Source organism: Microtus oregoni, unplaced genomic scaffold (assembly GCF_018167655.1).
Source record: "Microtus oregoni isolate MIOR12 unplaced genomic scaffold, Mior012 000012F_ref0000307, whole genome shotgun sequence".
NCBI classification, from domain to species: Eukaryota; Metazoa; Chordata; class Mammalia; order Rodentia; family Cricetidae; genus Microtus; species Microtus oregoni.
Genome location: NW_024543071.1, coordinates 18421243 through 18448536, shown reverse-complemented (window position 1 = coordinate 18448536; position 27294 = coordinate 18421243). Strand labels below are relative to the sequence as shown.

General features: G+C 52.7%; 1 protein-coding gene across 1 annotated transcript; it reads right to left on the bottom strand.

Moving 5' to 3' along the window:
• Positions 1-2845: 2845 nt before the first annotated feature.
• Loxl4 (lysyl oxidase like 4) lies at positions 2846-21915 on the bottom strand. Its single transcript, XM_041661673.1, has 15 exons — positions 21793-21915; positions 17590-17886; positions 16889-17067; positions 15865-16070; positions 14551-14589; positions 14182-14401; positions 13387-13573; positions 13106-13260; positions 12312-12479; positions 11437-11599; positions 8873-9116; positions 7637-7752; positions 6877-7013; positions 6422-6533; positions 2846-4070 (listed from the first exon to the last, which is right to left on the bottom strand). Exons 2-15 carry the CDS (start codon positions 17867-17869, stop codon positions 4000-4002), a joined length of 2277 nt encoding a protein of 758 aa, XP_041517607.1. The 5' UTR covers positions 17870-17886; positions 21793-21915; the 3' UTR covers positions 2846-3999.
• Between the last annotated feature and the right edge of the window lie 5379 nt (positions 21916-27294).

The window sequence follows — 27294 nt, the reverse complement described above, 5'->3', positions numbered from 1 at the left end:
TCATTCTGGTGTTTATGAGTTTGCTCCCCACCACCACGACCCAAAACCCAACAACAGAAGAAGAAAAAAGAAAATCTGAGATGAGCTCTCTAATCTTCATGTCTGCTGCCATTCGTGGTCTAAACAGGTGCTGCTTTTATCAACCCCTGGAGATAGAGCGTGCGCCCCATCTTTTGTGCCCCAGAGTGTGCTCCCAAGAGACCGTTCTGGCATTTCTGTGTAGCAGCCTCTCTTGTGTTGACCTCCTTATCTTCCCTCCAACCTCTTGCCTTTTCCATAGCCGTCAACTCTGACATCCTGCAGGAAGCGTTGGCACCCAGCATGTTCTTGGTACAGTCTTAGCCTGCGCCGGAGGCACTTGGCAAGCAGCACCAAACCATCCAGTGCAGCAATGAGCTACCAGGCTGAAATAAACACCTCTAGACCGTGAGCAGTTCCCAGAAGGACATGAACGGGTCAGCGCCACCAGCTCAGACCTTTTGTCTCGCATCTGCCTTCTTCATAGTTTGGAGGGGAGTTCTGGGCTGAAGAAATGGTAGTGCTAGTCTTTGGAGTGCTGAGGAGGCGGGATGTGGTGTCACACTGAAGCCTCTTATGCCCATGACAATGATGGGTTATTAGCTTTGTGTAGAACATGGTAGGATGGGGCTCTTCAAATATTCCTCAAATGACACTGGCCTTGGGTCTGAGTCTTGACCTATCCTGTCACAATTCTTTAGCATTGTCTCTCTTGTTCCAGCTTTCCTTTTCCAGTGGCCCTATACAGTGAATGCCGCCATTCCCTATGTGGGGAAATACGTTGTTGTGTTGGTCCTCTATTTCCACTTAAGTCTTTGACTTGTACCTGTAGGGCTCGTGCTCTGTCTTCATAGAACAGACCTATCTAATATCGGTACGTCTGTTTGAACAGAGGGTACATTGAAAGAAAATGCCAAGGATACTATCATTGACTTATTAATTTATTTGTATAGGTGTTTTGTCTGCATGTCTGTGAATGCCTGGTTAACTGTGGAGGCCAGAAGAGTGTGTCAGATCTCCTGGAACTGGAATTACAGATGGTCATGAACCACCATTGTACCTGGGTCCTCTGGAAGAGCCAGGCTCTTAACTGCTAAGCCATCACTCCGGCCCCAACATTGCTTTCTACTTCTAAGGCTCATACTTAGCATGTTTTGGCACCCTGCCCCATGTTAGATAGCAGACCTCCAGCCACACATGTGCTGAACATGGACCTCTGAGCTATACTCTCAGGCTGTGTTTGGACATTTGTCTGTGAAAGTACTTCTTGTTCACTGTTTAGTGCCCTTTAAAGCATTGTTAATGATATGTACAGCCCCATGTGTAATACCGAGGTTTTAAATAAGTCTCATCATTTCCAAAACAATTGTTTTCTCATCAAGTATCCTAGCAACCTATCTTCCATCTGATGATCAGCTACTTTTAACTCTCAGGGTTCTTCCTATAGTCAGTCTCAGAGAATAAATTTTTTAAATCAACATTTGAAAGTTATGTGACATTACTGTTTTACTTCTGATTAAAATGTACTTTTGCTTACATTTTTCCAGTGGTTGGGGTTGCTGTGTATTGGCCAGTGGTAAGAAGTCCCGGGTGTGGCCTAGGACAGACTGCCTTGAGCTTGTGCGTGGAGGATCAAACCCCTGGTCATGTCTAAGCTGAGCTCTCTCAGAGCAGTGGAGAGTGTGTGCCGCCACTGTCTCACGGACCAGACCGCTCTAAAATCAGCAGAGCTATTTGAATGGGGTGGCTGCTGTGAAGGAAATGTTAGCTATTAGGGATGGCATCTCACGATCTCTGCTGTACATGTATGTTTTGTGTACGGTGAACATCTAAATCTCAGGGTTACGTATAATTTACATGAGAAAGTTACAGTTCCTGTGGATTCTAGTTTTCCCTCCCTACCGCGAAGGCCTTTGTGACATTAGGAGGTTAGTCTCTGAGGAGGGAGCTTCCTAGCCAAGGTGAACATCTTCTGAGGCTTTGGTTCTGTCTGGAATGTGGCGGTTGGTATTCTGTTCGCATTCCTCATCTAGTTATGTTATGCCAGCCGGAGGCCTTTCTGTGTCTTTCTCTTTCAGCCCACAAGTTTAACAGCCCAGCCCTTGTATCACTTTTTCCAGGAATTAGAACCGGCTGCACCTACCAGCCGTGTGATGTGGGCAGGGAGGCTGAGGCCCGTGCTGCTGGTTACTATCCGCCCGGCCTGCTTTTTCTGGCCTCTTAGAAACTAGATCTAACAAGAAGCCGAGGGTAAGCTCCCTGCCCAAATCTAGTCATCAGTCTCCACTCCCACCCCAACTCCCAGCTAGCCGCACATTCTTTCTCAGACCATTAGCTTCATGTGTGAGTATAATGTTGTCACTGTTTGCTGGACCCGACAGGAAATCAGTCCTTCCCTTGTTTACCTAAACTAAACTACTACACCAAAATAGGCTTCCTCGGCCAGATGAAGGAGACGAGGAATGGAAGAAATGGAGAAGGGAGCTTTGTATTCACAGCCCTGAAACATGTCCCTGTTCACTATCGGGGTAGCTTATGTATTGTGGGGCGGGGCATCTTGTAAATCAGCTCTGTCTGCTCCCATTCATTTGGTTTTGTAGCCTCTATTATAAAAGTTTACGGTCTTTGGATTATACCTTCTTACTCCTCCCCATCACCTCTCAACCTTTCTGACCCCAGTTTCAGTTGAGCCTGGGGTAGAGGGTGGTAACTGTAAAGCAGATTGGTGTCCGACTCTGGAAACAGCCCGGTCCAGCTCTGGAGGGAAGAGGGCAGAGTGCAGGGCACTGGAAGCTGCAGGAGCACAACTGGGCTAGTCTTTATAATGAGAAAACTTTATTGGCATTAGAAAGACCTAGAAGGATCATCTGTGCGCATGTCAGTAGAGAAAAGGTCCAGACATGCCCTAGAAGACCCTGGGGTCTTATATCACCTGAGCAAGAATGGAGCACAGCCACCTCACATGTGGTCGGTGGCCTTTCCCAGGCTCGGCCCTTGACTAAATTAAGAGTTCTTGCTTCTGATTTCCCCAGTCTTCTTTTCCTAACTCTACCAGACCTGTCTTTTGTATTCCTGCAGAGTGACTTGATTGACACTTTCTTCCCAATTGCAAAAGTTTGTTTAAGGTGAAGTGGCCTTGGTTAAATCTGAAATTTAGGCTAACCCTGTGATGTGAGTGATCCTAACAGACAGGACTGCCTGCCAGATGTGGAACATGCTGCTGGCTCCTTTGGCAGAGGCCCTGACAGAGACAGAGTTTATGTGACCTCAGCTGTCTTCTTGATCTCTCGCTGCTCTGCAGGAAAAGCCCTGTCTTGCCATTCCTGTGAGACTTGCCTCCCACCTCAGCTCCAGTAATGAGGGGTGGTTGATCCATCAGGAAATGGAGGGAGGCCTGAGGGTTCAGGGGTATTAGAGACACCTGGTGTGGGACAGAATGAAGAAGAGGCTTCAGAGGTTGAGGTGTGAATAAGTGGGAATAAGGTGGGGGACTGCATTCACCAACTTCTCTGCCAGGTGTGACTTTGACACCGTTATTTGCACAGAGTTCGTTACAGAGAGCTGACACAACTTCTTGTGTTCTTTGGTCCTCTGTCCTCCAAGACATCTAAGTGGTCCTCAGAGCACCCTCAGATGGGGCCTTGGCCACAGTTCATCCCTACGGAACTTAGAGCTCCTGAAACTGAGAACTGTGCATCAAGTTTTAAAACAGATTGAGTCTCCTTAAGGAAGAGAAGGCTTAGCTGGCCAAAGCTTCAAGGCCATGCTATATAGGCCATAGGCACTAGGAAGAGGCTTAGAGCCATCCTGAGAGTGCTGCCATCCAGGGTGGTGATCTGGCCATCAAAAGGCTTCCTGAGCAGGTTCTCGGTGCTCCTTGTCACTGGCCCCTTGTCCTGTGCGCCGGGGCTCTGTGAAGGGCACGGCTCCCGTAAGCTGAGGTATCTGGTGTGTAGCTGAGCTGGGACTGCAGTACTGGCTTCAGATCAGGTTGTTCCTGAGTCGCTGTTCCTGCTCCAGGGAGAGCTCTGCATTGGGTCGGTAGGAATCTCCTGGGGGCCAAAGGAAAATAGCTAAATAGCCAAACCCACAGCAGCCCCTTTCCATCCGGCCAGTCATGGGCACAGACACGGTCTATCGAGTGGGAAGGGCTAGCTAGTGCTTTGTTCCCTCTCCAGGTTCATTCCATGCCCTGGGAACTGGCCACCCTACTTGCCTTGTCCCTGGAAACTCAACAGCAACAGGAGGTTGGGAGTGGGTGGAGAGGCCCGCCACCTCCTCTGCTGTGGGTCTGGAGTGGCAGGGATTGCCTGGGACTATAACTCCAACCTGCTTCACATTCCCCAATGGTGCTAGCTGTTGCCTGGCTCCAAGATGCTCCTTCCCCCTGCAAGCTTACAGGGGATAGTAGTTTTCTATTCCTTTATCCCTGGGCTCAGCGTCACTTGCTTCCTAGTCCTCTAAAGTGCTCCTGTCACATAGCTTCAGGTGCATTGCAGTGAGCTCTCACGTTTGTGTGAGGACTCTGTTGGGCTCTACCTCCTGGCATTGTTTTTCTGTTCTTCATCACTGCCCTGGTTCCCTGGCAGGCCAAATATAGAGGCTCTGTTGTCTCAGTTCCTTTCACATTCTTGTCAGCAGAGTTTACTCAGTTACCCAGATGTGAAGCTTAAATGCTCCTTCTCATTCTCCCCCAGAGAGTTACTTTGAAAACAAATGAGACCAGGGCTGTAGCTCAGTGATAGGATGCCTGCCTAGCCCATGGAATACGCGCCTATGTGAACTCAATACCATGGAAGAAATTTGAAAACAAACATTGTTCCTTGACTGGAATTTGTCAGTGTGGTTCCTAGAAGCCCATGGCATGTAGGCATCAGTGTCCCTGTTTCAGAGATGGAAAAACCAGGAATTGCTCCCTGTCGCTGAATCAAGACCCCAACCCTGGTGCCTTGTTATCCCAGGGCCTTGGAATCCCAGGGAATGCTTCATCACAGCACAGCCTCCTGTAGCCCCTCCCTGGAGAGCACTTCAGTGATCTGTTTCTAGAAAAGAAAACTACCCAGGCAGAGCATCACGTGCCTGTCCTCAGTAATGCCTAGACCCAGGAGACTGAGGCAGAGAATGCTCCAAGTTCAAGGCCAGCCTGAACTGCATACCAATACTTTTCAAACAACAAAATTTTTTAATTTTAAAGGAAAAAAATCTGTAGCTGGAGGAATAGCTCATCAGTAAAGTGTGTACACTGCTCTTGAGATCCTGATGTTGGCTCCCAGCACCACACTGCAGGGCTTACAATGGCCTGTAACTCCAGTTCAGGGCAATCCAATGCCTCGAGGCTCCATGGGCACTTTGCACTTGTGCATATACCTTCAACCACACACACAAAGTATGAAGAAGGAGGAGGAGGAGGAGGAGAAGAAGAGGAGGAGAAGAAGAAGAGAAGAAGAAGAAGAGGAGGAGGAGGAGGAGGAGGAGGAGGAGGAGAAGAAGAAGAAGAAGAAGAAGAAGAAGAAGAAGAAGAAGAAGAAGAAGAAGAAGAAGAAACCCTCAGGTTGCAATTTCCTGTCTTAAAGAGTGGTGTAGTGGGCCGGGTTTAGAAGACAGTCACATAGGATGCTCTTTGTCTTCTCTAACTCCCCCTCTTCCAGAACCCCACTCAAATGCCTCTTCCTGACATCTAGCCTCCAGGTTTTGCTTGCTTCCCAGCTACTTTATACCCTTTGGGGGAGGCTCACCATATTAGGGTTATCTGTTTGTATGCCTGTACCCCCTCTGCTGATTCTACTGTCTGAGCCTGATCAACACAGTTAGGGTCTCCAAACATTGACAGAAAGGCCAGCTCCACACACACACCCTTAGCAAGTCTAGACACTGCTCAACTATAGGATGAAGGATTCTGTACAAAAGGCAGCTGCTTCCTTCCTCTGCCCAGCTTATAGCTAGAGGGAACAGTAGAGACCAAGGGGAACTTTCCCTGAGAAGGCAGCAGTTCCGGAAAACTACAGGAAAGAGGGCACGGATGACAGGAAAAGCATTTTTTTTTTTTTTGAGACAAGGTTTCTCTACATACTCTGGCTGTCCTATGTAGACCAGGCTGGCCTTAACTCAGTGGTCTGCCTGCCTCAGCCTCCCAAATCCTGGGATTAAAGGGATGTACTACCACACCCTGCCAGGAAAAGAAAATCTTGCTGTGGCTTGAGAGGATAGGAAAGATTCTGAGACTGGAAATTCACTTTACAGTCAGTCATTCATAACGGGGAGTAGTCGCTGGGTGGAGAGGTTGACGGTCCGACCAATGTCATCCCATCCATAGCCATCTGTGCATACCACAAGTAACATCCAGGTACCTAGAAAGTTTCCCAGCTCCCTCCTTCGTAAGCCGTCGTCACCACGGCTGAGTTACCTGTATGGCAGTTGTGCAGCCAGACTCGCTGCCCATCATACTTGCAGCGGCAGCGCACCATGTTGTTGGAGAAATCGGACTCCGCCACATCATTTGTGGGGTTCACAACCACCTGCAGGGGAAGGGACAGCAAGGTAGGTGATGTGCTTTCTGAGTGAGTTGATGTGGAGGGTTCTTTACACCTTGCCTACTATTTTACAGAGCTGCCTTTCTGTACCCCGATGTGCTGGTCCATAGTCACCCTCAGGAAGTGCACATCAGCGTCCTCTTCCAAGATGAGGACTAGGAATTGCCCAGTGTCCACTGAATAGAGACCCAAGCCCAGAGCTTCGGCATTCCCATGAGGGCTCATCCCCTACAACACAGCTCCTCAAAGGGACAGATCTGCTGGATCCCACGGGAAACCACCTTCCTCTGAGCCCGGAGCATCTGTAGCTGCTGGGAATTGACCTTACCTGGAAGATGTAGTCCCCTGGACGAACATCTGTGATATCCACCCACTGGCAATCGATGTCATGCCGGTATGTGTCCCAGCAGCCTACAGCCACTCCCTGTTCCCCAAAGTTGGCACACGCATAACGCCGCTGCACTCCTGTAAGGGTGAGTACGTAATTATGGCATCAAGAAGGCACGTGTGACCAGGCACTGCGTGGTCCTCCGTAGGCTTCAGCAGTTAGTCTTCACACTGGACTTGTGCCAGGTGCATGAGTTTGGGGGCTATGGTTCAGTTAAATGACTTGCCCGAGTATAGAATCATGTTAGCTGAATTTGGCGCGGGCAAACTACATCTGTGACGAGGACAGTGACGCTTTGGATGCTCTAGTAAAACTCTCTGTTGGCCTAAGAAGTGTGGGTTTTGATTCCGTCCACCAGTCCTCAGAAGGTCTGGTGTTTACCTGGTTACATTACTAAGAGATCAGACTGTGGGGTACAAGCAGGAAATAACACATTCCCTGCCCTCCGAGAGCTGCTGAACGTGTTGAGTCTTTTAAGGTGGTACAGAGTGCTGAGAATTGAGAGGAAATGAGAACTTTCCGCTGAAGGTTTCAGAAGGCAGAAATTGAAGTTTCTGAATTGCCCTGAGTGCTATTGCCAAGCTGTACTCTTCAGAAGCCTGGGGCTAGTGAGCAGGGAAGAGAGGAGCTTGACCCCAAAGGTACTTGAGAGATCTGTTAAGAGTGCCGCGGGAGGCTACGTGAATAGGAACCCACAAACCTGTGGGGCAGTTTGTGTCTTCTAGACAGAAGCTGGCCTTATGCCCCTCAGCCACTTTGGAACCATTGAGCGTGAGCAGGTCATAATGGGTGAAGACTTCAATGCTGTGGTAGTGCCTGAGGAAGAAGCAGAGCTGTCAGCCCCACGGCGACAGGAGTGGGTCATCTGGAGAGGTTAGCAGGGAAGGTTGAGGCCCCGTCATTACCCGAGGAGGAAAGTCATAATCACAGGGCAGTGCCCTTCCCAAACCCAAGATTAGCGTGCTCACAGACTTCTTTGCTGACAACTCCTGCCTGTCAGGCAGCAAGGCTCAGCTGTCCCCTTTACTCGGAATTTTAATTCAGGTATGTTAAAAAAAAAAAAAAAAAGCACAAACAGCCCCTGGCAGCCTTCAGAAGGTTGGGACTTTGGCTCTAGGATCCAAGGCAGAGGTGGGGTTGGGAGGCGCTGGCCCAGAGATGGCCTCATAGTGAAGAAGATGGGGAGAGAATTTACTCTGCTCCGTCAGCCTGGGACCAAATTGCTGCCATATTTTCCAATCCAGTGGTAATGGCAGCTCTGTGCATGTTACCAGAAAAGGTGCTTATTAACTCAGTCAAGGCCAAGTCCCCAAATCGCTGCCCATTCCTCTCAGCTTTTCCTACACATGGCTATGTCCTGAAAGAAAATAGTACAAATCCCTCCCACTCCACCTCCGTCACAGACATTGCCTCTCCTCTTTCTGGTCTGGAGCTTCCTTATAAGAAAGGATGCTCATCGTCTCCTTTTGTACCAGACTGTTCCCTGCCATTCTTTTGAGGCTTCGCCTTGTTATTACAGAAACCTGCCAATCTCTTCTGCAGAGCAACCATTCTATTCGGAGTCTCCAGGTTTCTGGGGTCCCCATTTTACTTAGCTTCTGAAGACTGGGGCCACCTAAGGTCCAGTATGGGAAATGTGTAACACCATGCTAACAGAGACCAACTGCTGGCAATCACATCTCTTTGTAATATTGCTGTGGGCAATTGGCCCCATGCGTGCCATCCACATGGTTACATCCAAGGAAGGTTGTAAGGGTGTGGGGGCAGGTAGATGTTCCAGGGATTCCCCTTGTCTCCTGGAGTAAGGCTAGCCAGGAGGCTAGAAAAGCAGACTTAACCAGGAATTTACCTGAGGCCAGGGAAAACCTAACTGTTTAGTCCTGGGACTCCATTTTCGTCCCTCACTCTCTAGAGCCAAGTGTGGGCCTGTACCAACCTGTGGCACTGGTGCCAAATCCAGCTGTGGCGACCAGCCTTGGGACGGAAATCGGCCCGGCCAAGGTTGTAGATCTGTGAGGAGAAGCGCAGCAAGCGCCGGTGTCCGTAGGGCCAGTCCATGAGGTCAGCAGACTTTGAGAGGCAGTTTTCCTCATGCGCACAATACAGCATGCTGAGCGGACGGTCCTCCAAGTAGGCCGTCTCTTGTACCAGCTGGGCATTCATCACAAGGTCTGGGGCAGCTGGGCGGTAGGGGGCAAGGTGGGGGGCGCAATGAGAAGGCAGCAGAGCCTGCTCTCCAGCCTGAGCACAGACTCGCCCCCAGACTACCGAAGGAGCACCGGACAAGGGCAACTGAGTCAGGGGATGTGAGTTTTCATGATAGGCAGCTCCGCTGTCATGGTGGAGGTTGCTGGTTTGGAGCCAGCCTTCACCATTCCTGAGTTTCTGACTGTGCTATCATTTACCAGCTCTGTGACTGTTTAATGCTTCTGTGTCTCATGTTTGCCGTCTACAAGGTGGGAATCATATTGGTAATATTAATAGGTACTATCTGTAATGGACGTAGCACATTGTCCTGCAGTAAATAGGAAATGGATGTAAGCTATTATTTCTTTTGTAAAATGCTTTTTTAAAAAAATTGTACAATGTGCTTTCAAGTAGCTTAGTGGGTAAGAGCTTTTCTAAGGCTTTACTGATACCTAACTTGGTTGTTTCAGCCAAGTACTGTCTTTTCCTGGGCCTCAGTCTCTTGGTGGCTCTTGGAGCCAGAGGACCAGATTGGAAAATGAAGGACTTGGTCCTGGAGCCTGCCCTTCAACTGTGCTGTCCAGGCTGCTGCAGTGTGGTCCCATGCTCCCTCTAGTTGGTCCATTCTAGCCTAGCCACTACCACAGGCGTCCCAGGCACCCAGAGTATCTCCAGGGCTGCTCTGCATGCATGAGGCCAACCTGAGGTCAGCAAGATGGCTCAGCCAGTAAAAGTGCATGTCCGGCTACCTGAGTTCAATCCTTATATTCCAAGTGGAGAGAACTGACTCTCAAAAGTTACATGCATCCCGCGCACTCCCCAACAATAACAATAATCTTAGTTTTTTTAAAAAAAAAAATCTGGTGTGCCTAAGTCTCACTAGTCAGCTCAGCCTCTCTCTTCCCCTTTAAGGGGCTCTTGCTTCTGAAGCCTTTATCCTCGCTGGCCTTAAGCATGGAGACTGGTATGTAGTAATCCATTGCTGTATGGCCTTCCTCACAGCTGTGGGGGGTTTAGCTATCTGGACCGAGGCAGCTGGGGGAAAGGCTCTGTGTGGGTAAGAGCCGATGGGAACACTGGCTTGTGTGTCTGGCCTTGCTGGGAGTGTGCTACACTGCATGATGCCTGTTGTGTCGAGAGCGGATGGGACACTGGCTTGTGTGTCAGGCCAGGCTGGGAGTGTGCTATGCTGCATGATGCCTGTTGTGTCACTCAGTATTCATGCACTTGGACTTCCTGTGGCTTCTGTTGGCAAAAGCCAGGATAGGGCCACTGACAGATCTGAGCTCCTGAAGGAAAGGAGAGCATTCAGAGGGAGGGAGGGGAAAACAAAAAAGAGGGAGAAAAGCCGAGAGAGAGAGAGAGAGAGAGAGAGAGAGAGAGAGAGAAAGAGGAGGGGGAGAGAGGGAGGGAGGGACAGGGAGTGATAGAGACAGAGAGAGACAGAGAGGGGGGAGGGATGGAGAGAGAGAGAGAGGAGGTGGGGTGAGTACAAGCTGCTGGTTGGCCACCTGCCCAGCTGTTAGCACCAGATGTGCTCAAGAAGACAGCTGCCCTGGAGGAAAGGGAAAGTCTGAGATTGCCAAGCAGGGGGACTGAGAGCAGGTAACCAGCATGCCATGAGGTCTGGGTGGAGAGGGCACCACTGACATCCTGTCTCCTTCAGGGGAGGGTGAGAAGGGTGGGCCCAGGGTTCTCCCAAGGGCGTGATCACTGACGGGTTAAGATGTCTTAGGGTTGGAGCGTGGCTGGGAGGAAGGTCAAGTGGCCTCCGGGGTTGGTGCCAGCCTGCAGCCTTTGGGCTGGATGTAATTATCTTGGCTCCGGCCGTGTTGGTCAGTGTCAAACAGACGCTGCTACCCTGAGAATCTGGGTCTGTGGGGTGAACTCTTGCCACAAAATAGTCTTGTCCTCGAGCCTGCTGGGTAAATGCCATGGCTTGGCCCTGGGCTCTGGTTTGCCTCCCATTTGCATATCCTCTACAGCGCATTTCAAAGTATTTCCTACAAACAGCAATCGATTCATTTTCTGTTGTAACTCAGCACACACGCAGTTCCTAGAAAAGCCATTCCCCTCACTAAATGGAATGGCGGTGCCTTTCCGGTTCTGTTCCACTCTTCTAAAGCTGTTGTTCACGATCCCCAACTCAGAAGCCCTCTTTTAGTTCCTTGTGCTTTTGTGTTTTTCAATTTTCAGTCTCACAGAGACTTCAAGAGGGAGGTGGGCAGGGCAGGCTTTCAGCTGCACAGCTGGCGAATAGGGAGCTGCTGTGTCCCGTCCCTGTCCCTGTCACCCACCCGTCCCATCACTCACTGTTCATGCAGGCGACCCCTGCTGAGAAGCGTCCTGGGCCATGGGAGCAGTGCACAGGCCCATGCCTCTGACACTGCTGAAGGGCCAGCTCTGTGCCCAAGCAGCGAACCCCGCTCATCACCACCTCCTTGGCCTCTGGTGTTCCCTGCCAGTACCAGGTATCCTAGGAAGACAGCCAGCATCCTTCAATCAGAGCAGAGACGGACTGCCATGTACATCATTCCAGTGCCTCCATCACGCCATCCCCACCAGACAGTCCAGCACAGGCTGTAAAATCTCATGGGCAATCCATGTCACATTTGGACCCTTCTGATATTAAAAGTCTATGTCATTGGGGCAATTCCCTGCTGCCTGTGACACTGCCCTGTCCACCTCCAAGAAGGCAGCACTGCTGCTTGATCAGGACAAGCCAGATCCCTCATTCCTGCATCAGGTAGTGTGCCCCCATTCCCATCTGCTCCTCTCACCCCAACTAGGGGAGAGCCCAGGCCTCTGAGTGAAGTCTGCCCTTGCACCGCCCAGCAGCAGGCCCGTTGGCTATGATGATTTTTGCCCCTGCAACATTTACCCTTACACTATGCAGCCTTCTCTCTGGAGAGCACACTGCATCCCCAGGCCTCTCATTTCCTCAACTGAGTCAAACTTTTGCTGGCCACAGACCTGGCTAACTGTATTCCCCACAGATGAAGACAGACAGCAGGCCATCTGAGCAGGCTTCCCTCAGCTGGGCTCTTACCTATCACAGCATCCCCAACCCTCATAGCTTCACTCAGTGAGTGACCGCTGAATGAAGGAATGGCCAGCAGCTCTGGCAGAGTTTAGTCCTGCTAGCCCGTGGGGCTGAGGCTCTACAGGAGGAGGCAGCGGGAGCCTACCTTGATAGCGAAGTTGGCATATCCCAGGCCAAGCTGTCGGCAGGTAACCATGGCTTCCATGAGCCCCCAGTGGTCACTGCATACAGTCCCCCAGCGTGGGACCCCATTCACCTCCACCTGCACCTCCACCACTCCCTCTTCATGGTTGCGCCCGCCAGCCAAGCGCACCTATAAAAGTCAGAGGTGTTGAAGGGGAGAAGCCAGGATTGCAGACTGGGAGACAGACTTAGCCGCCACCGCCACCCGTCTCCTCTGGTATGAGCTTAGTTCTTTAGCTAGTGTGTGATAGCCCTGCACGCTAAAGAAATCTGACTTGGAGTGCTTGTGGCAGGGGTTTCTGTCCTGGCGCTTGCCTTCCCCCTACCTAATCCTCCCACCATTAGTTGATGACTCTGTTCGCCAAGGGTGTTTGTAACTGCTACTTTGTTGACTGTCACTGCTTTAGAGAGTCAGCACCATTTTCCAAGATGCCAGCAGTTTTGCCCACAGTCCCCAGTGCCACTCCGCAGCGCTGCTTTCAGAGGGCCCTGGCTTAAAGCACCTTCCTTCTCAACTTTGCTCAGGACCTGGGACTGTGAGGCAGTGTGTCTGCCATAAAGTCCCACGTCTCTCTGCCATCCAGGGCAATATATGTGGGGCCAGGTGACGGAAGAGAGTTCTTCAGGCCAGCCCCAAGGGCACTTGGATCACCACAGCAGAAGCAGTAGCTGTTCTGAACCCCTCCCCCTGGCTCCAGGTTGTGCCCTGGGGGCTGCCCAGACCCTGCCTGAGGACATGCTCAGACCTAAACCCACCTGATTTTGAAAGCCCATGTCGGGGATGTTGCACCTAACAGCAGCGTCATTTGTATGTTGACAACCATTCTGGGACCCTTCTAGGGCGAGGCAGTCACTCAGGGCCCGCTCATACCCCCGGCAGCGCACCTCGCTCAGGTGGATGGGTCCTAACCCTGCAGGGAAGAGTGTACTGTGTGAAACTCCTCTAAATCACACCCGTGACTTTTCTGTTCTGGGCCACCAAGACAGCCAGCGGCATATCTGGATCCCCCCTACATACCCCATACCTCCTTGCTCACCTTGGCCCAGCTGGGCCCCAAAAAGGGCCTCCCGGGCAGAGCCAAAGCCAAGCTGACGGCACACGACGCTGGCTGAGATGAGGTTCCACCTGTGGTCACAGACTGTGCCCCACTGGCGGTTCACGAGCACTTCCACACGGCCCTCACCCACCTGAGCCCCAGAGCGCAGGCGCACCTTCAGCTCCTGCTAAAGAGGAGAAAGCCGGCTTCAGGAAGGGCAGCCAGGGGCACTGAGCCACAGGGTGGACTTTGGCGTGGGGCTCCTTCAAGCTTCAAGGCCAGAGCCAAGGCCCAGTTTCTAATCCTGCCTTTGACTTCCCACAATTATCCCTTTTCAGCCTCTGCTTCTTCAGTGACGTGGGAGAGAAGGAGATGGGTTCCCTCTTTTTTTTTTTTTTTTTTGTGATTGGGTTTCTCTGTGTAGCTTTGGCTGTCCTTGAACTCACATAAAGCCGCCTGTCTCTGCCTCCTGAGTGCTGGGATTAATGGAATGTGCCACCACTGCCCGGCTCTCGCCTACTTTTTTTTTTTAACAAAAGGCCAGGCTCAGGTTCAATACCTTCACTTCTGCAGCTACAATTTAATTACAATTTAATTAATTCACAGTTGTCTTCTATCCATGGCAAGTGATGTCAACTTTCCATCTCTGGTGGGATGATAAATGATCTTCTTTTTAAAAAAACCCAAGGTTCTTTAATTCTGTGAACCCAGCTCCTCTCTCCTCTACCCACTGGGCAGGGCACTGCTGAGAAGGATTGCCACCTTCAGGCTGGTCAAGGGTACCCTAGGGCCTACCTCTGCATGGGACTCCTTGCGCCTGGGCTTCGACTTCTGTGGGCGAAAGCGGGGCCCCGGCACACAGCTGACCACAGCGTGCATGCCGCCTGGACAGGCTGGCCGAAGCTTGCCCCTTCCTGGAGCCACCTGTATCTGGCACTTGGCCAAGTGGGGCTCTGTCCCCAGACAGTCAACCCGATGAATCCAGAAGGAGTTCTTCTTTGTCAGGCTATTCAGCCTAGAAGACAAGGAAGTATGAGTGGAGGGCTTGAATGGGAATAAGGGAGCTCAGGGGAGAAGGGGAGAGAAAGAAAAGGGATCAGAGGAGGAGGGGGGGGGGCACTTCATGCCACATGCATGTCTACCCCCTAAAATACCCCTCCTCACCTAGACTTGGGATCCTTCATCTTCAGATTCCAGACTTTTCTGTGGTAGAGAAAACAGATACGGTGGGGGGAGGCGTGCAAGAATCCTCCGCCCCCCACTTGGTTCCTCAGTTCTGAAGTTTATAGCAGACTTCACAGCCCGTAGACTTTCCCCCAGATCTTCTCCTCCCCATCCCTCTTTCTCTCTTTCTTTTCCTCTCTGTTTCTCCCTCTGAAGTCTCCACTGTGGCAGGCTGCCATGGAATAAGCAACTCATTCTTGCCACTCCCAGTTCGCACGAAGGGATCCTTCAGGGGGTCCCTGAGAGAAGAGAGCTGGGAAAGGCCCCTTGAGAACAGTGGCAGTGGAGAGCCTTGTTGGGGGGATTGGGGCAGGGACTGCCATCCAGGCTGTAACCAGGGCTGCTCTGCTGAAGGGCAGTAAGTCAGCAGGGCCTGATTTGCAGTTACCAGGTGGTGGGGAGCCAGGGGCCCATGTCACCATCATCCCCAGGACAGAGTCACGTGGCTGCTCACCATGCTTTTGATGCAGAACCAGGCTGCTCTAAGCCAGAAGCAAGGGACTTGCAATAGCCTAGATGAAGCCTGGCAACCCAATAGGGGTGGGGCAGCTGGATGATTCACAGGCCCCCAGGGGGAGTCCTCTGTCTTGAGAAAGGCTTGAGGGTGTCACTGACCCAGCTGGTAGGACTGGGGTGGTGGGGGTTATTTATGGAGTCGATGTGATCTTCTGTGACAGTTTGGCCACATTTCTGACAGAGTATTTTTATGTCTCCTTTACGCAAACACCCTACCCAGGGCCCTTGCTTATATGCAACCCAGTTATGGTCTGGCTGGAATCAGAGCAGGAGTTCCCGGGACAGCTCAGAGTCCCAGCAAAGGCCATGTCTACCCCAACCAGAGCTAGTTCCTGATGGAGCCAAGACCAGGATACAGTCTGTCTACACTGTAAGGACCTTCAGTAACGTCCTTTTAACTGCAGACACAAAGTTTCCCATTCAATTGTATTCATTGGGTACCACATTCGGTTCTTTCTATTGTTTTGGCAAGTGTGGACTTTACTTTCTGACCACTTCTAGATGATTCTCAGGACCTCGAAGTTCCTTGCTCACTCTTAGCTATCTTGAAGGGTCCATAACTCAGCAAGTCCAGGAGATGTCCTCAGTTGGTGTGTTTTCCTCCAACACGTGAGGACTGCTCTGCCACAGACCTCCACCCCATCCGTGTGGCCCTCCAGAATCTCACTGAACCCTTCAAGGTTCACGCCACGCACACGCAAACACACAGGACCAGCTTGGAAACCCTGCCCCTCCTACCTGTAGTAGTGGTGGTTGACAGGTACCTGGCTGGGAAAGCCCAGCATCCCGCACACAACCCTGCTGTTGTTCATGGTCCAGCCCTGGTCACACACCTGCCTCCAGTGGCCCTCGTATCGCACCTCCACAGCCCCCTCAGTCACAGGGCTGTGCCTTTTGGCACTGGCGAGGATGGGTTTGAGCCGCACCTCTTCCAGCCGCTGGCCCTGCAAGGCATAGAGTCACGTCACCACAGGCCAGGTCCCTAGGGTCCTGTAGGCCCTCTGTAAGCCTCCTGTAGATAGCTGCAGATCTTCCTGAGAAAGCCAGGCTCAGAACCATCTTCCCTCCCCTCATTGTCAGGCCCAGAGAGAGGGAAGCATTTGCTGAAGGCTACAGGGGAAGTGGGAGCCAAAGTCTTGGTTCGTCCAGCTCCTCTCCCTCCTCTTTTCAGATCTATCAAACTGGTGTCAAGACAGGAGCCCTTCGAGGATGGGGGTGTTTGCTGAGCATGGAGGGGTCTTCCCTGTGCCACCCAGACAAGAGCTGAAATGAGCACGAACTGTTGCCTGAGACCATCCTCTGTATCCTGTGGACCCACCACCCTATCCCTGGGTGACTTAAACCAGTGTGGAACCCCCATGGTGGCCCATTGTAGATCCAGTGTGCCAGGGCCAGCTGTCCTCAGGCAGAGGCTGCCTGGCAGCAGAGGGTGGGAGCCTGCTTGCTACCCTGCCCATTACTGTTGTTTGGCTTGGGCTGTTTTTAGCTTGGGGTTGTTTGTGCTGGGAAGAGGCAGCAATTGTGGCCAAGCCTTGTGGGTGAAGCAGCCCCCTTGCCCCACGTCCCTCATGGGGAACAGCTTCTGAGGTTCCCACCAGGCCGAGCGTCTGGTCCCTTGACTGGTTCTTCACTAAGCTGAGGTCAGGATTGCTGCTCAGCCCAGCGCTCTTCATTCCTTCTTCTTCCTCCAGGCTCACCCTGCAGGAGGCTTTCTGCTCTGCCCAGCCCTCAGCTCAGGACAGGACCTGGACAGCCTCCTCACCTGGGGCCCAAGGGCATTGGAGACCTTCTCAGAGTGGTAGCCACGCTGGCGCTGTGGGTGGCATACCACCCCAACATCTTCCGAGTGTCTGCAGTCGCTGACGCCCCAGCCGTTAGATGTGCACTGGTCCAGGGTATTCTCGGTGCCCAAACAATGTACATTGTCCAGCCAGATGGGGCCTGCGGGGGAGGGGAGGGGAGCTCAAGGATGAGGGGAGAGACACCCTTCTCCTGGGTGGGACCCTACACTATCAAATACTGAGGAGCAAGGGAGAAGAAGGGAATTGGTTCTCGGGGCGGGGGGGGCGTCTTAGTATTCACACCCCTGCCCACTGCCTGCTTCCTCTTGGAGTCGGGTCCACAGAAACTGTCTGGATAGTGGTAGGTCGATCTAGTGATCAGACCCACCTGTTCATCTGTCTGTCCTTCTGTCTGTCACTGTCTATAAACACCCACTATATGCAAGTCACTCTGCTCAGAGAAGTTACAGTTAGTGATGGTGATGCTGGTAATCCAAGGGAGACTGGAAAGGTCAGAGCCGAGGTCCTCTGCAGCTCTACTTAGGAAGGCTCTTCAAGAGGACATTTGAACTGAGTGGGCTTCTAGAAAGTTCTGTTGGAGCCTCAGGGAGCCTTGTCCTAAGAGAAAGAAGCTGGCTCCCATCTCTTTGCATCCTGTGGGGCGGTGTCTCCCGTCACTCACCCTCCCCTTGGCCATACTTGGCACTGTGTGCCCAGGTTAAGGCTGACTCAAAACCCAGCTGCCGGCAGGCCACTGTAGCCTCCTGGAGAGCGAAGTCATCGTCACACACAGTGCCCCACTGGCCCTGGTGCAGCACCTCCAGGCGGCCCTCCTCTGGCCTGTTTGCTGGACCCACCAGCCGGAGCTTCTTGGTGCCTGATGACTGTGGCCTGCCAGAAGGGGCTTGGCCTAGCAGCAGCAGCAGGGACAGAGAGAAAGTGACTGGTGGGGGCCACATCATGGTGACTTCAGGGGCACCTGGGGAAGGAACAGACAGTGATCACCACCTCCACCTATCCTCACAGCGTGTAGGCAAGAAGAGGAAAGGCCTGCTCACCAAATGCTGTCCCTGGAGCTTCCACAGTACTCTCAGGCGAGATGCACCTGCCTAGTGATAACACACTTGTCTGCCATCTGATGTTTCTGGCACCCCAAGTTGAGGGTAAAATGCTACTCCTGAACCCACAAAAGGTGCATGGAATGCTGGGGTAGGAAGGAATATTCAGGGGATTCAGGGCTCTTCCATTGCTACCGTGTGGCCTGGCCTAGCCTTTTATTCCAAGGCGAGGAGGCAGAGCCAAATCTCACCTGCTGCCTCCTCTGGTTTGGGTGGCCTGGCCTGACAGCCACAGCCCAGGCTCATGCAGCTGTGTGGCCCATGCATTGTTTACACTTTTGGGAGGAACCTGGCTTGGGGCCACTTATTCAGCCAGGTGTAGGGACATGGAAGTGAAGACATTATATACTCCTCACCTTCACTACACACAGAAGGGGATCTGGGGGAGGCTTTTAAAGAAGAGATGTGTAAGCTGGGCATGGGAGCTCCCACCTATAATCATAGTACCTAAGAGATAAAGGCAGGAAGGTCAAGTGTTCAAGGTCAGCCTCAATTACCTGATGAGTGCAAGACCAGCCTGAACCACATGAGACCCTGTCTCAAAAACCAATGAATAAGAGTTCTCCCAGGCTGGGAAGGGAGCAGTCCAGCTGGAGAGGACAGGGTGGGCAAAAGAAGGAAGCAAGAGTAGAGCAGCAGGTACCCACCTGCCATGCCTGCCTGAGATTTGGAAGGGGAGGGGAGGTGCAGGCAGGTCCCAGATGGTCAGGGGGGTGTGTGCCTCACAGAGCGTGTTCCCTTCATGTTGTAAAAAATGAGGAACCCTGGGAGGGTTCAGGCAGGGACACATACATTAGAGGGAGGGTCAAGCTGCTTCCCTTAGTCCTGGGACTGGAGAGCAGGGCAGGACACAGAGATGAACCATGGCTGAATACAGCTACAAGAGTCTCTGAGGCCCCCACTGCTGACTTTCCTCCACCCTGGCTCTGGAGGTCACTATGGGAGTGGATGGAGAAGACTGACACCCTGCCAATGCTGTGTCTTCTGAATGGTAAACACATACACACACACACACACACACACACACACACACAGAGAGAGAGAGAGAGAGAGAGAGAGAGAGAGAGAGAGAGAGAGAGAGAGGATCTTGCTATTTAGCTAGAGCTGGCCTTGAATTTGGGACCCTCCTGCCTCTGCTTCCCAACTCCCAGGATTACAGATGTGCCAGGTCAGCTGGCCTCTTGGGGATTATCAGTTAGGCCAGGTGTTGAGGCACAGAAGGGAAGACATTAAACACTACTCCTTAGCCTTGCCACACACAGAGCAGGAGGACTGGGAAGGCTTTTAAAGGCAGGACAGGTCAGCCAGGAATGGGAGCATCAGCATGTAATCCCAACACTTGGGAGCTGGAGGCAGGAAGATCCAGAGTTGAAAGTCAGCCTTAGCTACCTGGCAACCCTGCTCATGAGGGAACTCATGAGCCAGAGTAGAGAAGGTCCTGGACCCTGCCACTCCAGTCCCCAAGGATGGCATCCAGCTGTGGTGAGGACTTCCTCTGTATCCCTGGTGCCCAGATGGTGCCAGATGTGAAGATGGCACTCCAAACCATCAATGGTTGCCTGTGTGTGAGATGCCATGGCATGGAGCTTGAGTCTTGAGACAGGAGAGTCAGACTGCCTGAGTTCAAGTTGTCTAGACAACTTTGCACCTCAGTATCCCCTCTCTGTAAGATGGGGGTGACAACATCTACAATAAGTCAAATACAATGACAACAGTCAATAAGACTGCTCACTGGACGGACCCACACTGGTCTCTTAGAAGAGGAACTCGCAGCAGTAAGCTATCAATAGCACCATGGCAGCTTGAAAGAACCGCTGATCTCCACTGTCCAAGTGTGGTCCCTAGACTCACCCCTGTCCTTTCCCTTACACCATGAAGTCAGACTCCCCCTGTCCCATCTGCCCACTGAGGCTGGGCCCCTGCCATCGTCCACTGGCCCTGCTGCACTTTCTTCCAGATGCCAACACTGGCCTAGTGCCACTGCAACTCAAGGGCCCAGGGGGCTGCTAGCTGACAGCCAGCAGAATGCTCTCTGCTGCTTCCACGTGTGCCCCTTTCCTCCTGCTCGCTCCTCTGAGGAGGTGGGCACCAAGGTTTGAGCCACACCAAAGTCACCCCAGACAGAGAGCATTCCCTCCCCCAAGGAACAAGAGGGGATGAGAAGCTCTGGTCTGGCAGCCTGGGGCCACTGGGTCTGAGCTGAGAGGCGGCTGCTCTCCCCGACAGGAAGCAGAGAACTAACTGCCATCAATGGCAAGGGTCCAGGTGTCTCGGTTTGCACACCTGTAAGAGGAGCAGTGGTCCTAGGGTGTAACATGTTATTGGGGGTCTCCGATGGGCTGAGCTGTTCTGTTTTGGGGCTTGTGGCTAAGGTCCACACAGCATGGAGGAGGTCTCCTCAGAAGGCATGAGACAGGGATCTTCTGCAGCAAGAGCCTGGGCTCTAAGCCAGGGCAGTGCTCTTCTGTTCAAGCTACCAGGAGGCAGACCCTGGGAGGGGTCCGCCCCCCATATTTCCCACCCACTCCGGGATCCCGTAACTGTTACTCACGCCAAACTCTTCTCGTCATCCCCCCCCCGCAAAGAGCCTTCATCTCCAAGAGCTCAAGATTTTGCGCCTGTTGCTCATTCTACTCAGATTGTTAAACTCCTACACACACTTCGACACCCAGTTCAAATGCTACCCTGTCCAATAAGGCCTCCCAGTATCTACAGAACTGAGTGCAGAAGGAGGGCAGGCTGAGAATTAGCCCTTGGAGAAGGAAGCAGTCTCTTTTCCCAAAGGAAAAAGGGAATGAGCGGGGGAGGGAGCTGGGAGATAGAATAGGAATGCCCGTTAGAAGCATGTCAGAGTAGGCATCTTAATTTCACAGATGGAAAGGTAAGGCACAGAGAAATGAAATAGCCGGACTGGCCAGGAGTCAAACAGGCCACCTGGCTCCAGGCTGGACTCTCAAAACGGCAGAGTGAGGGATGCTGGATCAGGGAGGGAGAGACAAGGTGACTGGAGCGCCACCTTTTGCTGGTCAGGGCTCTGGTGTAGGCACCAGTCCTGCCTGCTGCCCAGGGGCAGATCCAAGACCCTGGCAGGCCCGGGCTGAGCACCTGTGCTGGTAGAGAGAGCTGGCAAAGGGCGATTGCCTGAAAGAGGAGCACAAGAACGTGGGGGAAGCTGTCTTGGAGCCCCAGCTGTCGGTCACTTCTACTCCTTTCTCTGCAGCTCTCTGGGACCTGCTCTGGGCTCTGCACCCTGGCGGCATCATTGTCGTGGGTAAAGCAGAGCCTAAAAATGGGCCTCCACCTGTATAGGGTTGGGGAAGGTGGGGCTTGAAACCTTCTGCTTACATTCCCTCTTTCACCTCGTCTCCCGCAGTCAGTTCTGGGTAGGTAATTGGGGAGCCCAGCTCTGCCCTGGTGCTTAGTACCCCAAGTCACAGGAGTGACATCTGGTTCTATACAGGTTTTACCCTGTCCCTAGCATTCTTGCAGGGTGAGAAATGATTACACAAGTGTGTTCACAAACCTAGCACACAGATTCCCTCGGGCCAGGGCGCACCACCCATGTAGCCTTGGACTGACTCCCCCAACTTGGGCACTTGTCTAGTGGAGAAGCAGGTGGTGACCCGGGGGCTAGGCCGACATGTCCATGGGGTCCCTCATCCCTCATAGTCCCTCGGAACCCTTAGAGGCCTGCCCACCCGCGAGAGACAGAAGGACAGACAGCAAGAGGCAAGCCGGAGGAGGAATCCCGTCAAGTTGGAGCTCACCGGCTGGGTCCGGAGGTTGGGGCTGGGCCGGCGCCGCAGCCAAGCAGCGCTAACGGGCCTCTCTCGGGGCGCCCTGGGGGCTTTTATCCGCCAGTCTCCCGCCCCCAGTCGGGGCCTTCCCCGGGGAGGCCGCTGGCCCCGCCCCGGGCGCGCCTGTCTGCACGGGCGCCCCGCCCGGCCGGCCAACAGCCAGGCAAGCAGTTCGGGACAGGGCCAAGCCGGGAAGTCCCGGGCGCTGTGGGGAGCACAGGGGGTTGATAGAGTCCCGGGAGAGGTGCGATGGGGGCGAGGATCTGGTCTGCGAGTCCCGTTGCACGCGCGGTTTCCTCCTTTGTCTCATATGAGATCAAGAGTGTGTCCCTTTGACCTCGTGGCACTGAGCTCCCCACAGCTTTAGGTCTGGATCCCGTGGGCTGCTTATGCTGGACAATGCAGGTGCCCCTTTGGGGTGAGCTCCCTGTTTCGGTGAGTGATAGGATACTGCTGCTTGAGTAACGGGGTAGCCGCTCTGTGACCTGAATGCAGGTTCACTGAATGCAGCCTGAGAGGTGCTCTGCTCACTGTGAGACAGGAGACAGGACTTGCTTCCCAGAGTCATAAGCCACACTGGGGACAACTTAAGACTTGGTCCTTGTCAGGCTAAGGGGTCGGGGGATGGAGGGGCAATGGTGGATAGTGAGGAGAGAGGCTATGGAATATAACACATGAAGGAAGGCCTGAGACATGGAGCCCCTAGCTGAAGTAACTCCCCGGCTCCAGGCCTCAGACTACCCAGTCTCGGTCCTGTCCACTCCTTCAGGATCTCACTTGTGAAATGGACAGAAGTGTTCAGCTTCTTCTCACCTAGTCCCAGAGCAGTGTGGCTTGTCTCCCACCTCTGGCCTTACCAGGTGTCCCTGTAAGGGCTCCTTCATTCAGGACCTTCTGTTGATTTTCTCCTATGTGCTAGAAAGGGGCTGTGATGCTAGACACTGGCAGGGGGCTGCCCCAGTCTGGAGAGGGAGGATATACAAAGAAACATGATCTCAAGGCAGGAGGTAATGAGAGCCAGGATGACACTTATCGGCCAGGTCACCGTTACCCTGTTGCCAGAGACCTGGGTCCACCCCTGGCTGCTCATGTCTAAGATGTCCCCCCAGTGGCCCTGCCCCACCCGACCTGGACCCAAAACATTCCCTGGGATGAATCAACAGGAAAGAATGCTCCCAGCCCCGGTCAGTGGCAGAGACAGCAACCTGGCTCCTCCCACAGGGACAATGAGGCAGCTGTGGACCAGGATACCAGGTATGCCTGGGCCTCCGCCCTCCACCCAGCCACCTCTAATGCTGAGCCAGGAGCAACACGGAGGCTCCGCCTGCTGCCAGTCACCCACCAGGCAGGCCTGGCTGCCCAGAGCTAAAAATACCTTGGAGCCCAATGAATGAATTGATGTCCTCCGGAAGTCCTTACTTTGTAAGACTGGGCAGAGGCGTGATGGGCAGTGGATGAGGGGGCTCCCCTGAGAAGTGAGGATACCAGCCTAGGCTTAATTGTAGAGGGATTTTCCCAAGGAACCATACCCTCATTCTTTACTTCCTTTCTGAGACAGGGCTTCTCTGTACAGCCCTGGCTGTCCTGGCACTTAGTCTGTAGATCAGGCTGGCCTCAAACTCAGAGATCTGCCTGCCTCTGCTTGGGATAAAAGGCGTGCACCCCCACTGCCCAGACTTATACCCTCAATCTTAAGTACCATTTTGTGAGGGTCGAAAGGGAGAACTCAGTTCATCTCTGCTAGCTGTGATTGGATTGAAATGCTGGAATTTAACTGGGCCTGCAGTGTCCTCCTTCCCGCCTGGCTGGACTCCCAGGCCCTCAGCCCAGAGTCTGTGACCCCCACCATACTCTTCAAGGCCAAGCCTGTGTCTGCCTTGCCTCTGCAGCTCTTTGACCTTCTTGTTTATCCTAACCCAGAGTCTTTTACCAGGCCTGCCATACAGCAGACACTCAGTCATTACTCACAGATGGAATATATGGTCCTAGGGGTCAGGGGTCCCCAGACTGGTCCTGGGAAGACACAGACAAGCTCCCTGTGGTCCTGTCCTCCTCTTAGTGAGTTTGTAGAGTAGGGATACATTCAACCAACCAGTCAGGAGAGGCCCCTGCCGGGATCTCTGCAACAACAGGAAGGTTGGGGGACAGTTGCTCTGAGTTCCCTCTCATTCAGTCCTCTCAAAAAACTCCGTGCATCATAGTCTCGCGATTTTAATAACAGATATTAAGATGCAGCAGAGGGAGAGGTTATACGACACGGTCAAAGCCACACAGTTATCATCTCCAGAGGGTTCCTGCAGTGAACTGAAGTAGAAACACAGGGCTGAGAGGGTGAGGGGAGACACAGATTCACCCGAAAAGCACCTGTGCCTTGAAGCTATAACCTGGGTGGGGAGAGTGAGAAGTAGGGTGTTATGGTTAGTGCTGACTGTTGACGTGACAGGAGCCAGGCTCACTGAGGAGACTAACCTCTGGCCTGTCTAGAAAGGACTTTCTACATGGGGCTGGTTAATGAGGTGAAAGACCTGCACTAGCTGTGGGGGGGGGGGGGGCACTGTCCCAAGAACTGGGGTCCTGAACAGAATCCAAAGGAGAACGTGAGCTAGACATCGGCACAATCACTCTGCGTCCTGGCTGCAAAGGCAGCCTAATCATCTACTTCCTGCCCCTGCTGCCGCGCCTTCCCTGCTAGGAAGGGCTGTATCCTCAAACTGTGAGGAAAGTAGAAACCCTTGCGTTTTGTCACAGACAAGAGAAAGGAACTAATACCTGGGTGATCCGAAAAAAACAAAAACTCCTCTCAGTGTGCTTGAGGCTGTGGTGTGTTGCACGTACCAGCCAGTTTCAGTTCCAGCTCTGATAGCTGTGTGATTCCTGGAAGGCACTTCCTCCTGCATCCGTCTATCCCTTCATGTCCCTCCTTGGCATCCCTGTCACTGACATCATGCCCTCGCCAGTGTGCTCTGGTAACAGCCCGGAACCTGCTTTCCTTCTCCCACTCCCCACACCCCGTTCTGTCCCCGGCTTCACTATACCTCATACAGACTGACCTGTGTCAAGAGCTGACAGCCCCCTCCTCTGCCCTCCTACTACCTCTGCTCGGAGCGCCTTGACATCATTTTCCCTGCTCTTCCTACCCCGGCTTAACTAGGTTTCTAACTACGCCACAGGTTCTTCCGTTAGAGCTTCTTACATGGATGGTCCCAGAGTGAAAGGTGCGGGAAAACAACCAAACCAAGCCACACCATGAGCTGAACCAGAGTCTGTGCCCTCAAGGAGCTCATGACTCAAGGGCAGAGACAGCTGTGAAGAAGACAGACTCTGATCATGGAGAGTGGGATGAATGAGGGAGCACAAACCAGCAAGGTGGGCTTTTTCCCTCGGTGGGAAATGTTTAGCAGGCACAGCTATGGGATTCGGGGGGTGGGGGGAACTTTTCGGAGGAGGTTGGGTTGGTACTGTGAAGAAAGGGAAACCTAGCAGGGAGGATGAATGGCCCAGGAGATGGATGGGGAGAGAGAAGGGATAAGCTGGCTGCAAGGAGAAGAAATCATGGACAAGACAGCAATTTGTGCGACACCCCTTCCTTTGGGAAAATTAATGAGTCAGACAGGCTCCCTCAACATCCACAGGGACCCAGGGTAAGAATCAGAGAGGCCTCATCCCATACATACACCTACGTGTTTACAGGTTATAAATCAGTCTGATTGCTAAATAAATCATGGGCTACCTTCCAATCCTGATGTGCACATGCATATCTTTAGGGAAACCTACCAGGTTGGGGTTCAGAACTTTCCAGTCCTTACAGTTCTGAGTGGAACCTGTTATTATGGAACCTCTTCTAGCTGTGGGTCCCCATGTATCCAGTCCATCTTCTACCTTTTCTCCATCCCACAACAAGGAGCCTTCGGCTGTCCTGGCTCCCTAAGCGGTGTAGATCTCGGCACACTGCTGTCTTGTGCCACGCCCAGTGCACACCTCAGAGGCATCGGGTCGTTCAGGTTCAGCTTTGGGGCTAGAAAGGAGAAGAAGATTCCCCCGGGGAGGACAGTGAAGTCGTGATCCGGGTTGAAGTTGAAGATACCCAACAGAGAAGGTGGAAGAGTGAGAGAGTACCCTAAGGACCAGATACACAGGACAGAGACAGGAACATCCTGGGCTGAGAGCCGTGAGGGTCCAGCCCCAGAGTAAGGTGGGAACTGACCTTCTCAGCAGTGTGTGTGTGTGTGTGTGTGTGTGTGTGTGTGTGTGCGTGGCGTGTTTTAAGAACCTGGATCTTGTTTAGCATGGACCGGGGTGGGATCCAATTCCTCGTGTTCACACTGTGGGCTGGGGCTGGGGCTGGGGCTGGGGCTGGGGTGGAGGGACAGTGAGGAGTTTTCCAAGCAGCGAAGGTGCCGAAGGCAGGATTCAGACTCCCACCTGCATGTCTGCCTCTATACCTGAAGAACCCCAAGCTCCCACAGATGTTTAGACCTTCAGTTCTACTTGCTACCAACAGCTTAATGCTCACCTGTTCCCCAGATCCCCTTACCTGCCCCTGTGGCAAGAAGCATGTTCTCACTTCACCACTCCCAGCTGACTCCTCCTCACCTGGGGAAGGTTGAAGTCACTGCCACCCCCTCTGCCATTCCCCTCTTTACCTCTAGATCACTCTAGAACTCATCTTCTTTCTCTTCCTCTTAGCCACAGACCCCCTCAAGCTTCTCTTGAAGGCCTTTCCAGCTCCTTCAGAAACATATCCCACTCCTGTCCCCAGATCCAGGGTCATCTGAAACCCTATGATTCTCTGTCCCAGCAGCTAAATGTAGGCACAGAACAGTGCCTGGGCATGCTTCTGCTCAGGTAAATTAAAGCCATACATTCTGAGGGGAAATGAGACTGAACGAAGACAGTGCCGGAGCCTGGAAGCCCCTGAGGTCCCTTCCTGAGTTCACCATATCTACACTGCCCTTTTTACCCACCAGTAATTGAGACCCTTTTTCCTCACATGGCACCAAACAAGTTAAATTAAAAGACATTTCTTATTCTATGATGTTTTCCTGGATCTTTCACAGCAACACAAATAATAATTGGGTTTCTTCTTCTAGTCTCTCTTGGCAGGTGAGAGTACCAGGCCTTAGTGGGCTAGCCTGGGAACTTCAATGACTGTGTGATGCCTCCCTCATTTGGGGTTTTAGCTCATCATATCCTTTCTGGGGAAAATCATTGATTGAGAACAGAGGCATCTGAAACACTATGGTGTTCTCTCTTAGCCCTGGGTCAACCATTTGTGACTCACTCTGGAGCTGACTGGAATCTGAGAGGAAGAGGAGTTTGGGAAGAAAGCATTGACTGTGGTATCTCAGCTTCAGCATAGGCATCTGCAGTTTTGTCTTCTCCTGAACTAGAGTTTGTCATTTCTGGACCTTTGAGAGAAAATGATAATATCTGTATAAAGAACTGGTCTTTTTCTTTCCAGTGAGGATGTAA

What these genes read in the sequence shown, in the direction of transcription:
- Loxl4 (XM_041661673.1), bottom strand. Translation starts at nt 17,869, where the DNA reads ATGATGTGGCCCCCACCAGTCACTTTCTCTCTGTCCCTGCTGCTGCTG. An exon ending in CCAATGCCCTTGGGCCCCAG is followed by an intron (nt 16,071 to 16,888) that starts GTGAGGAGGCTG and finishes TATGCCTTGCAG; the next exon opens with GGCCAGCGGCTGGAAGAGGT. An exon ending in ATGCCAACTTCGCTATCAAG is followed by an intron (nt 11,600 to 12,311) that starts GTAGGCTCCCGC and finishes CTGTCTTCCTAG; the next exon opens with GATACCTGGTACTGGCAGGG.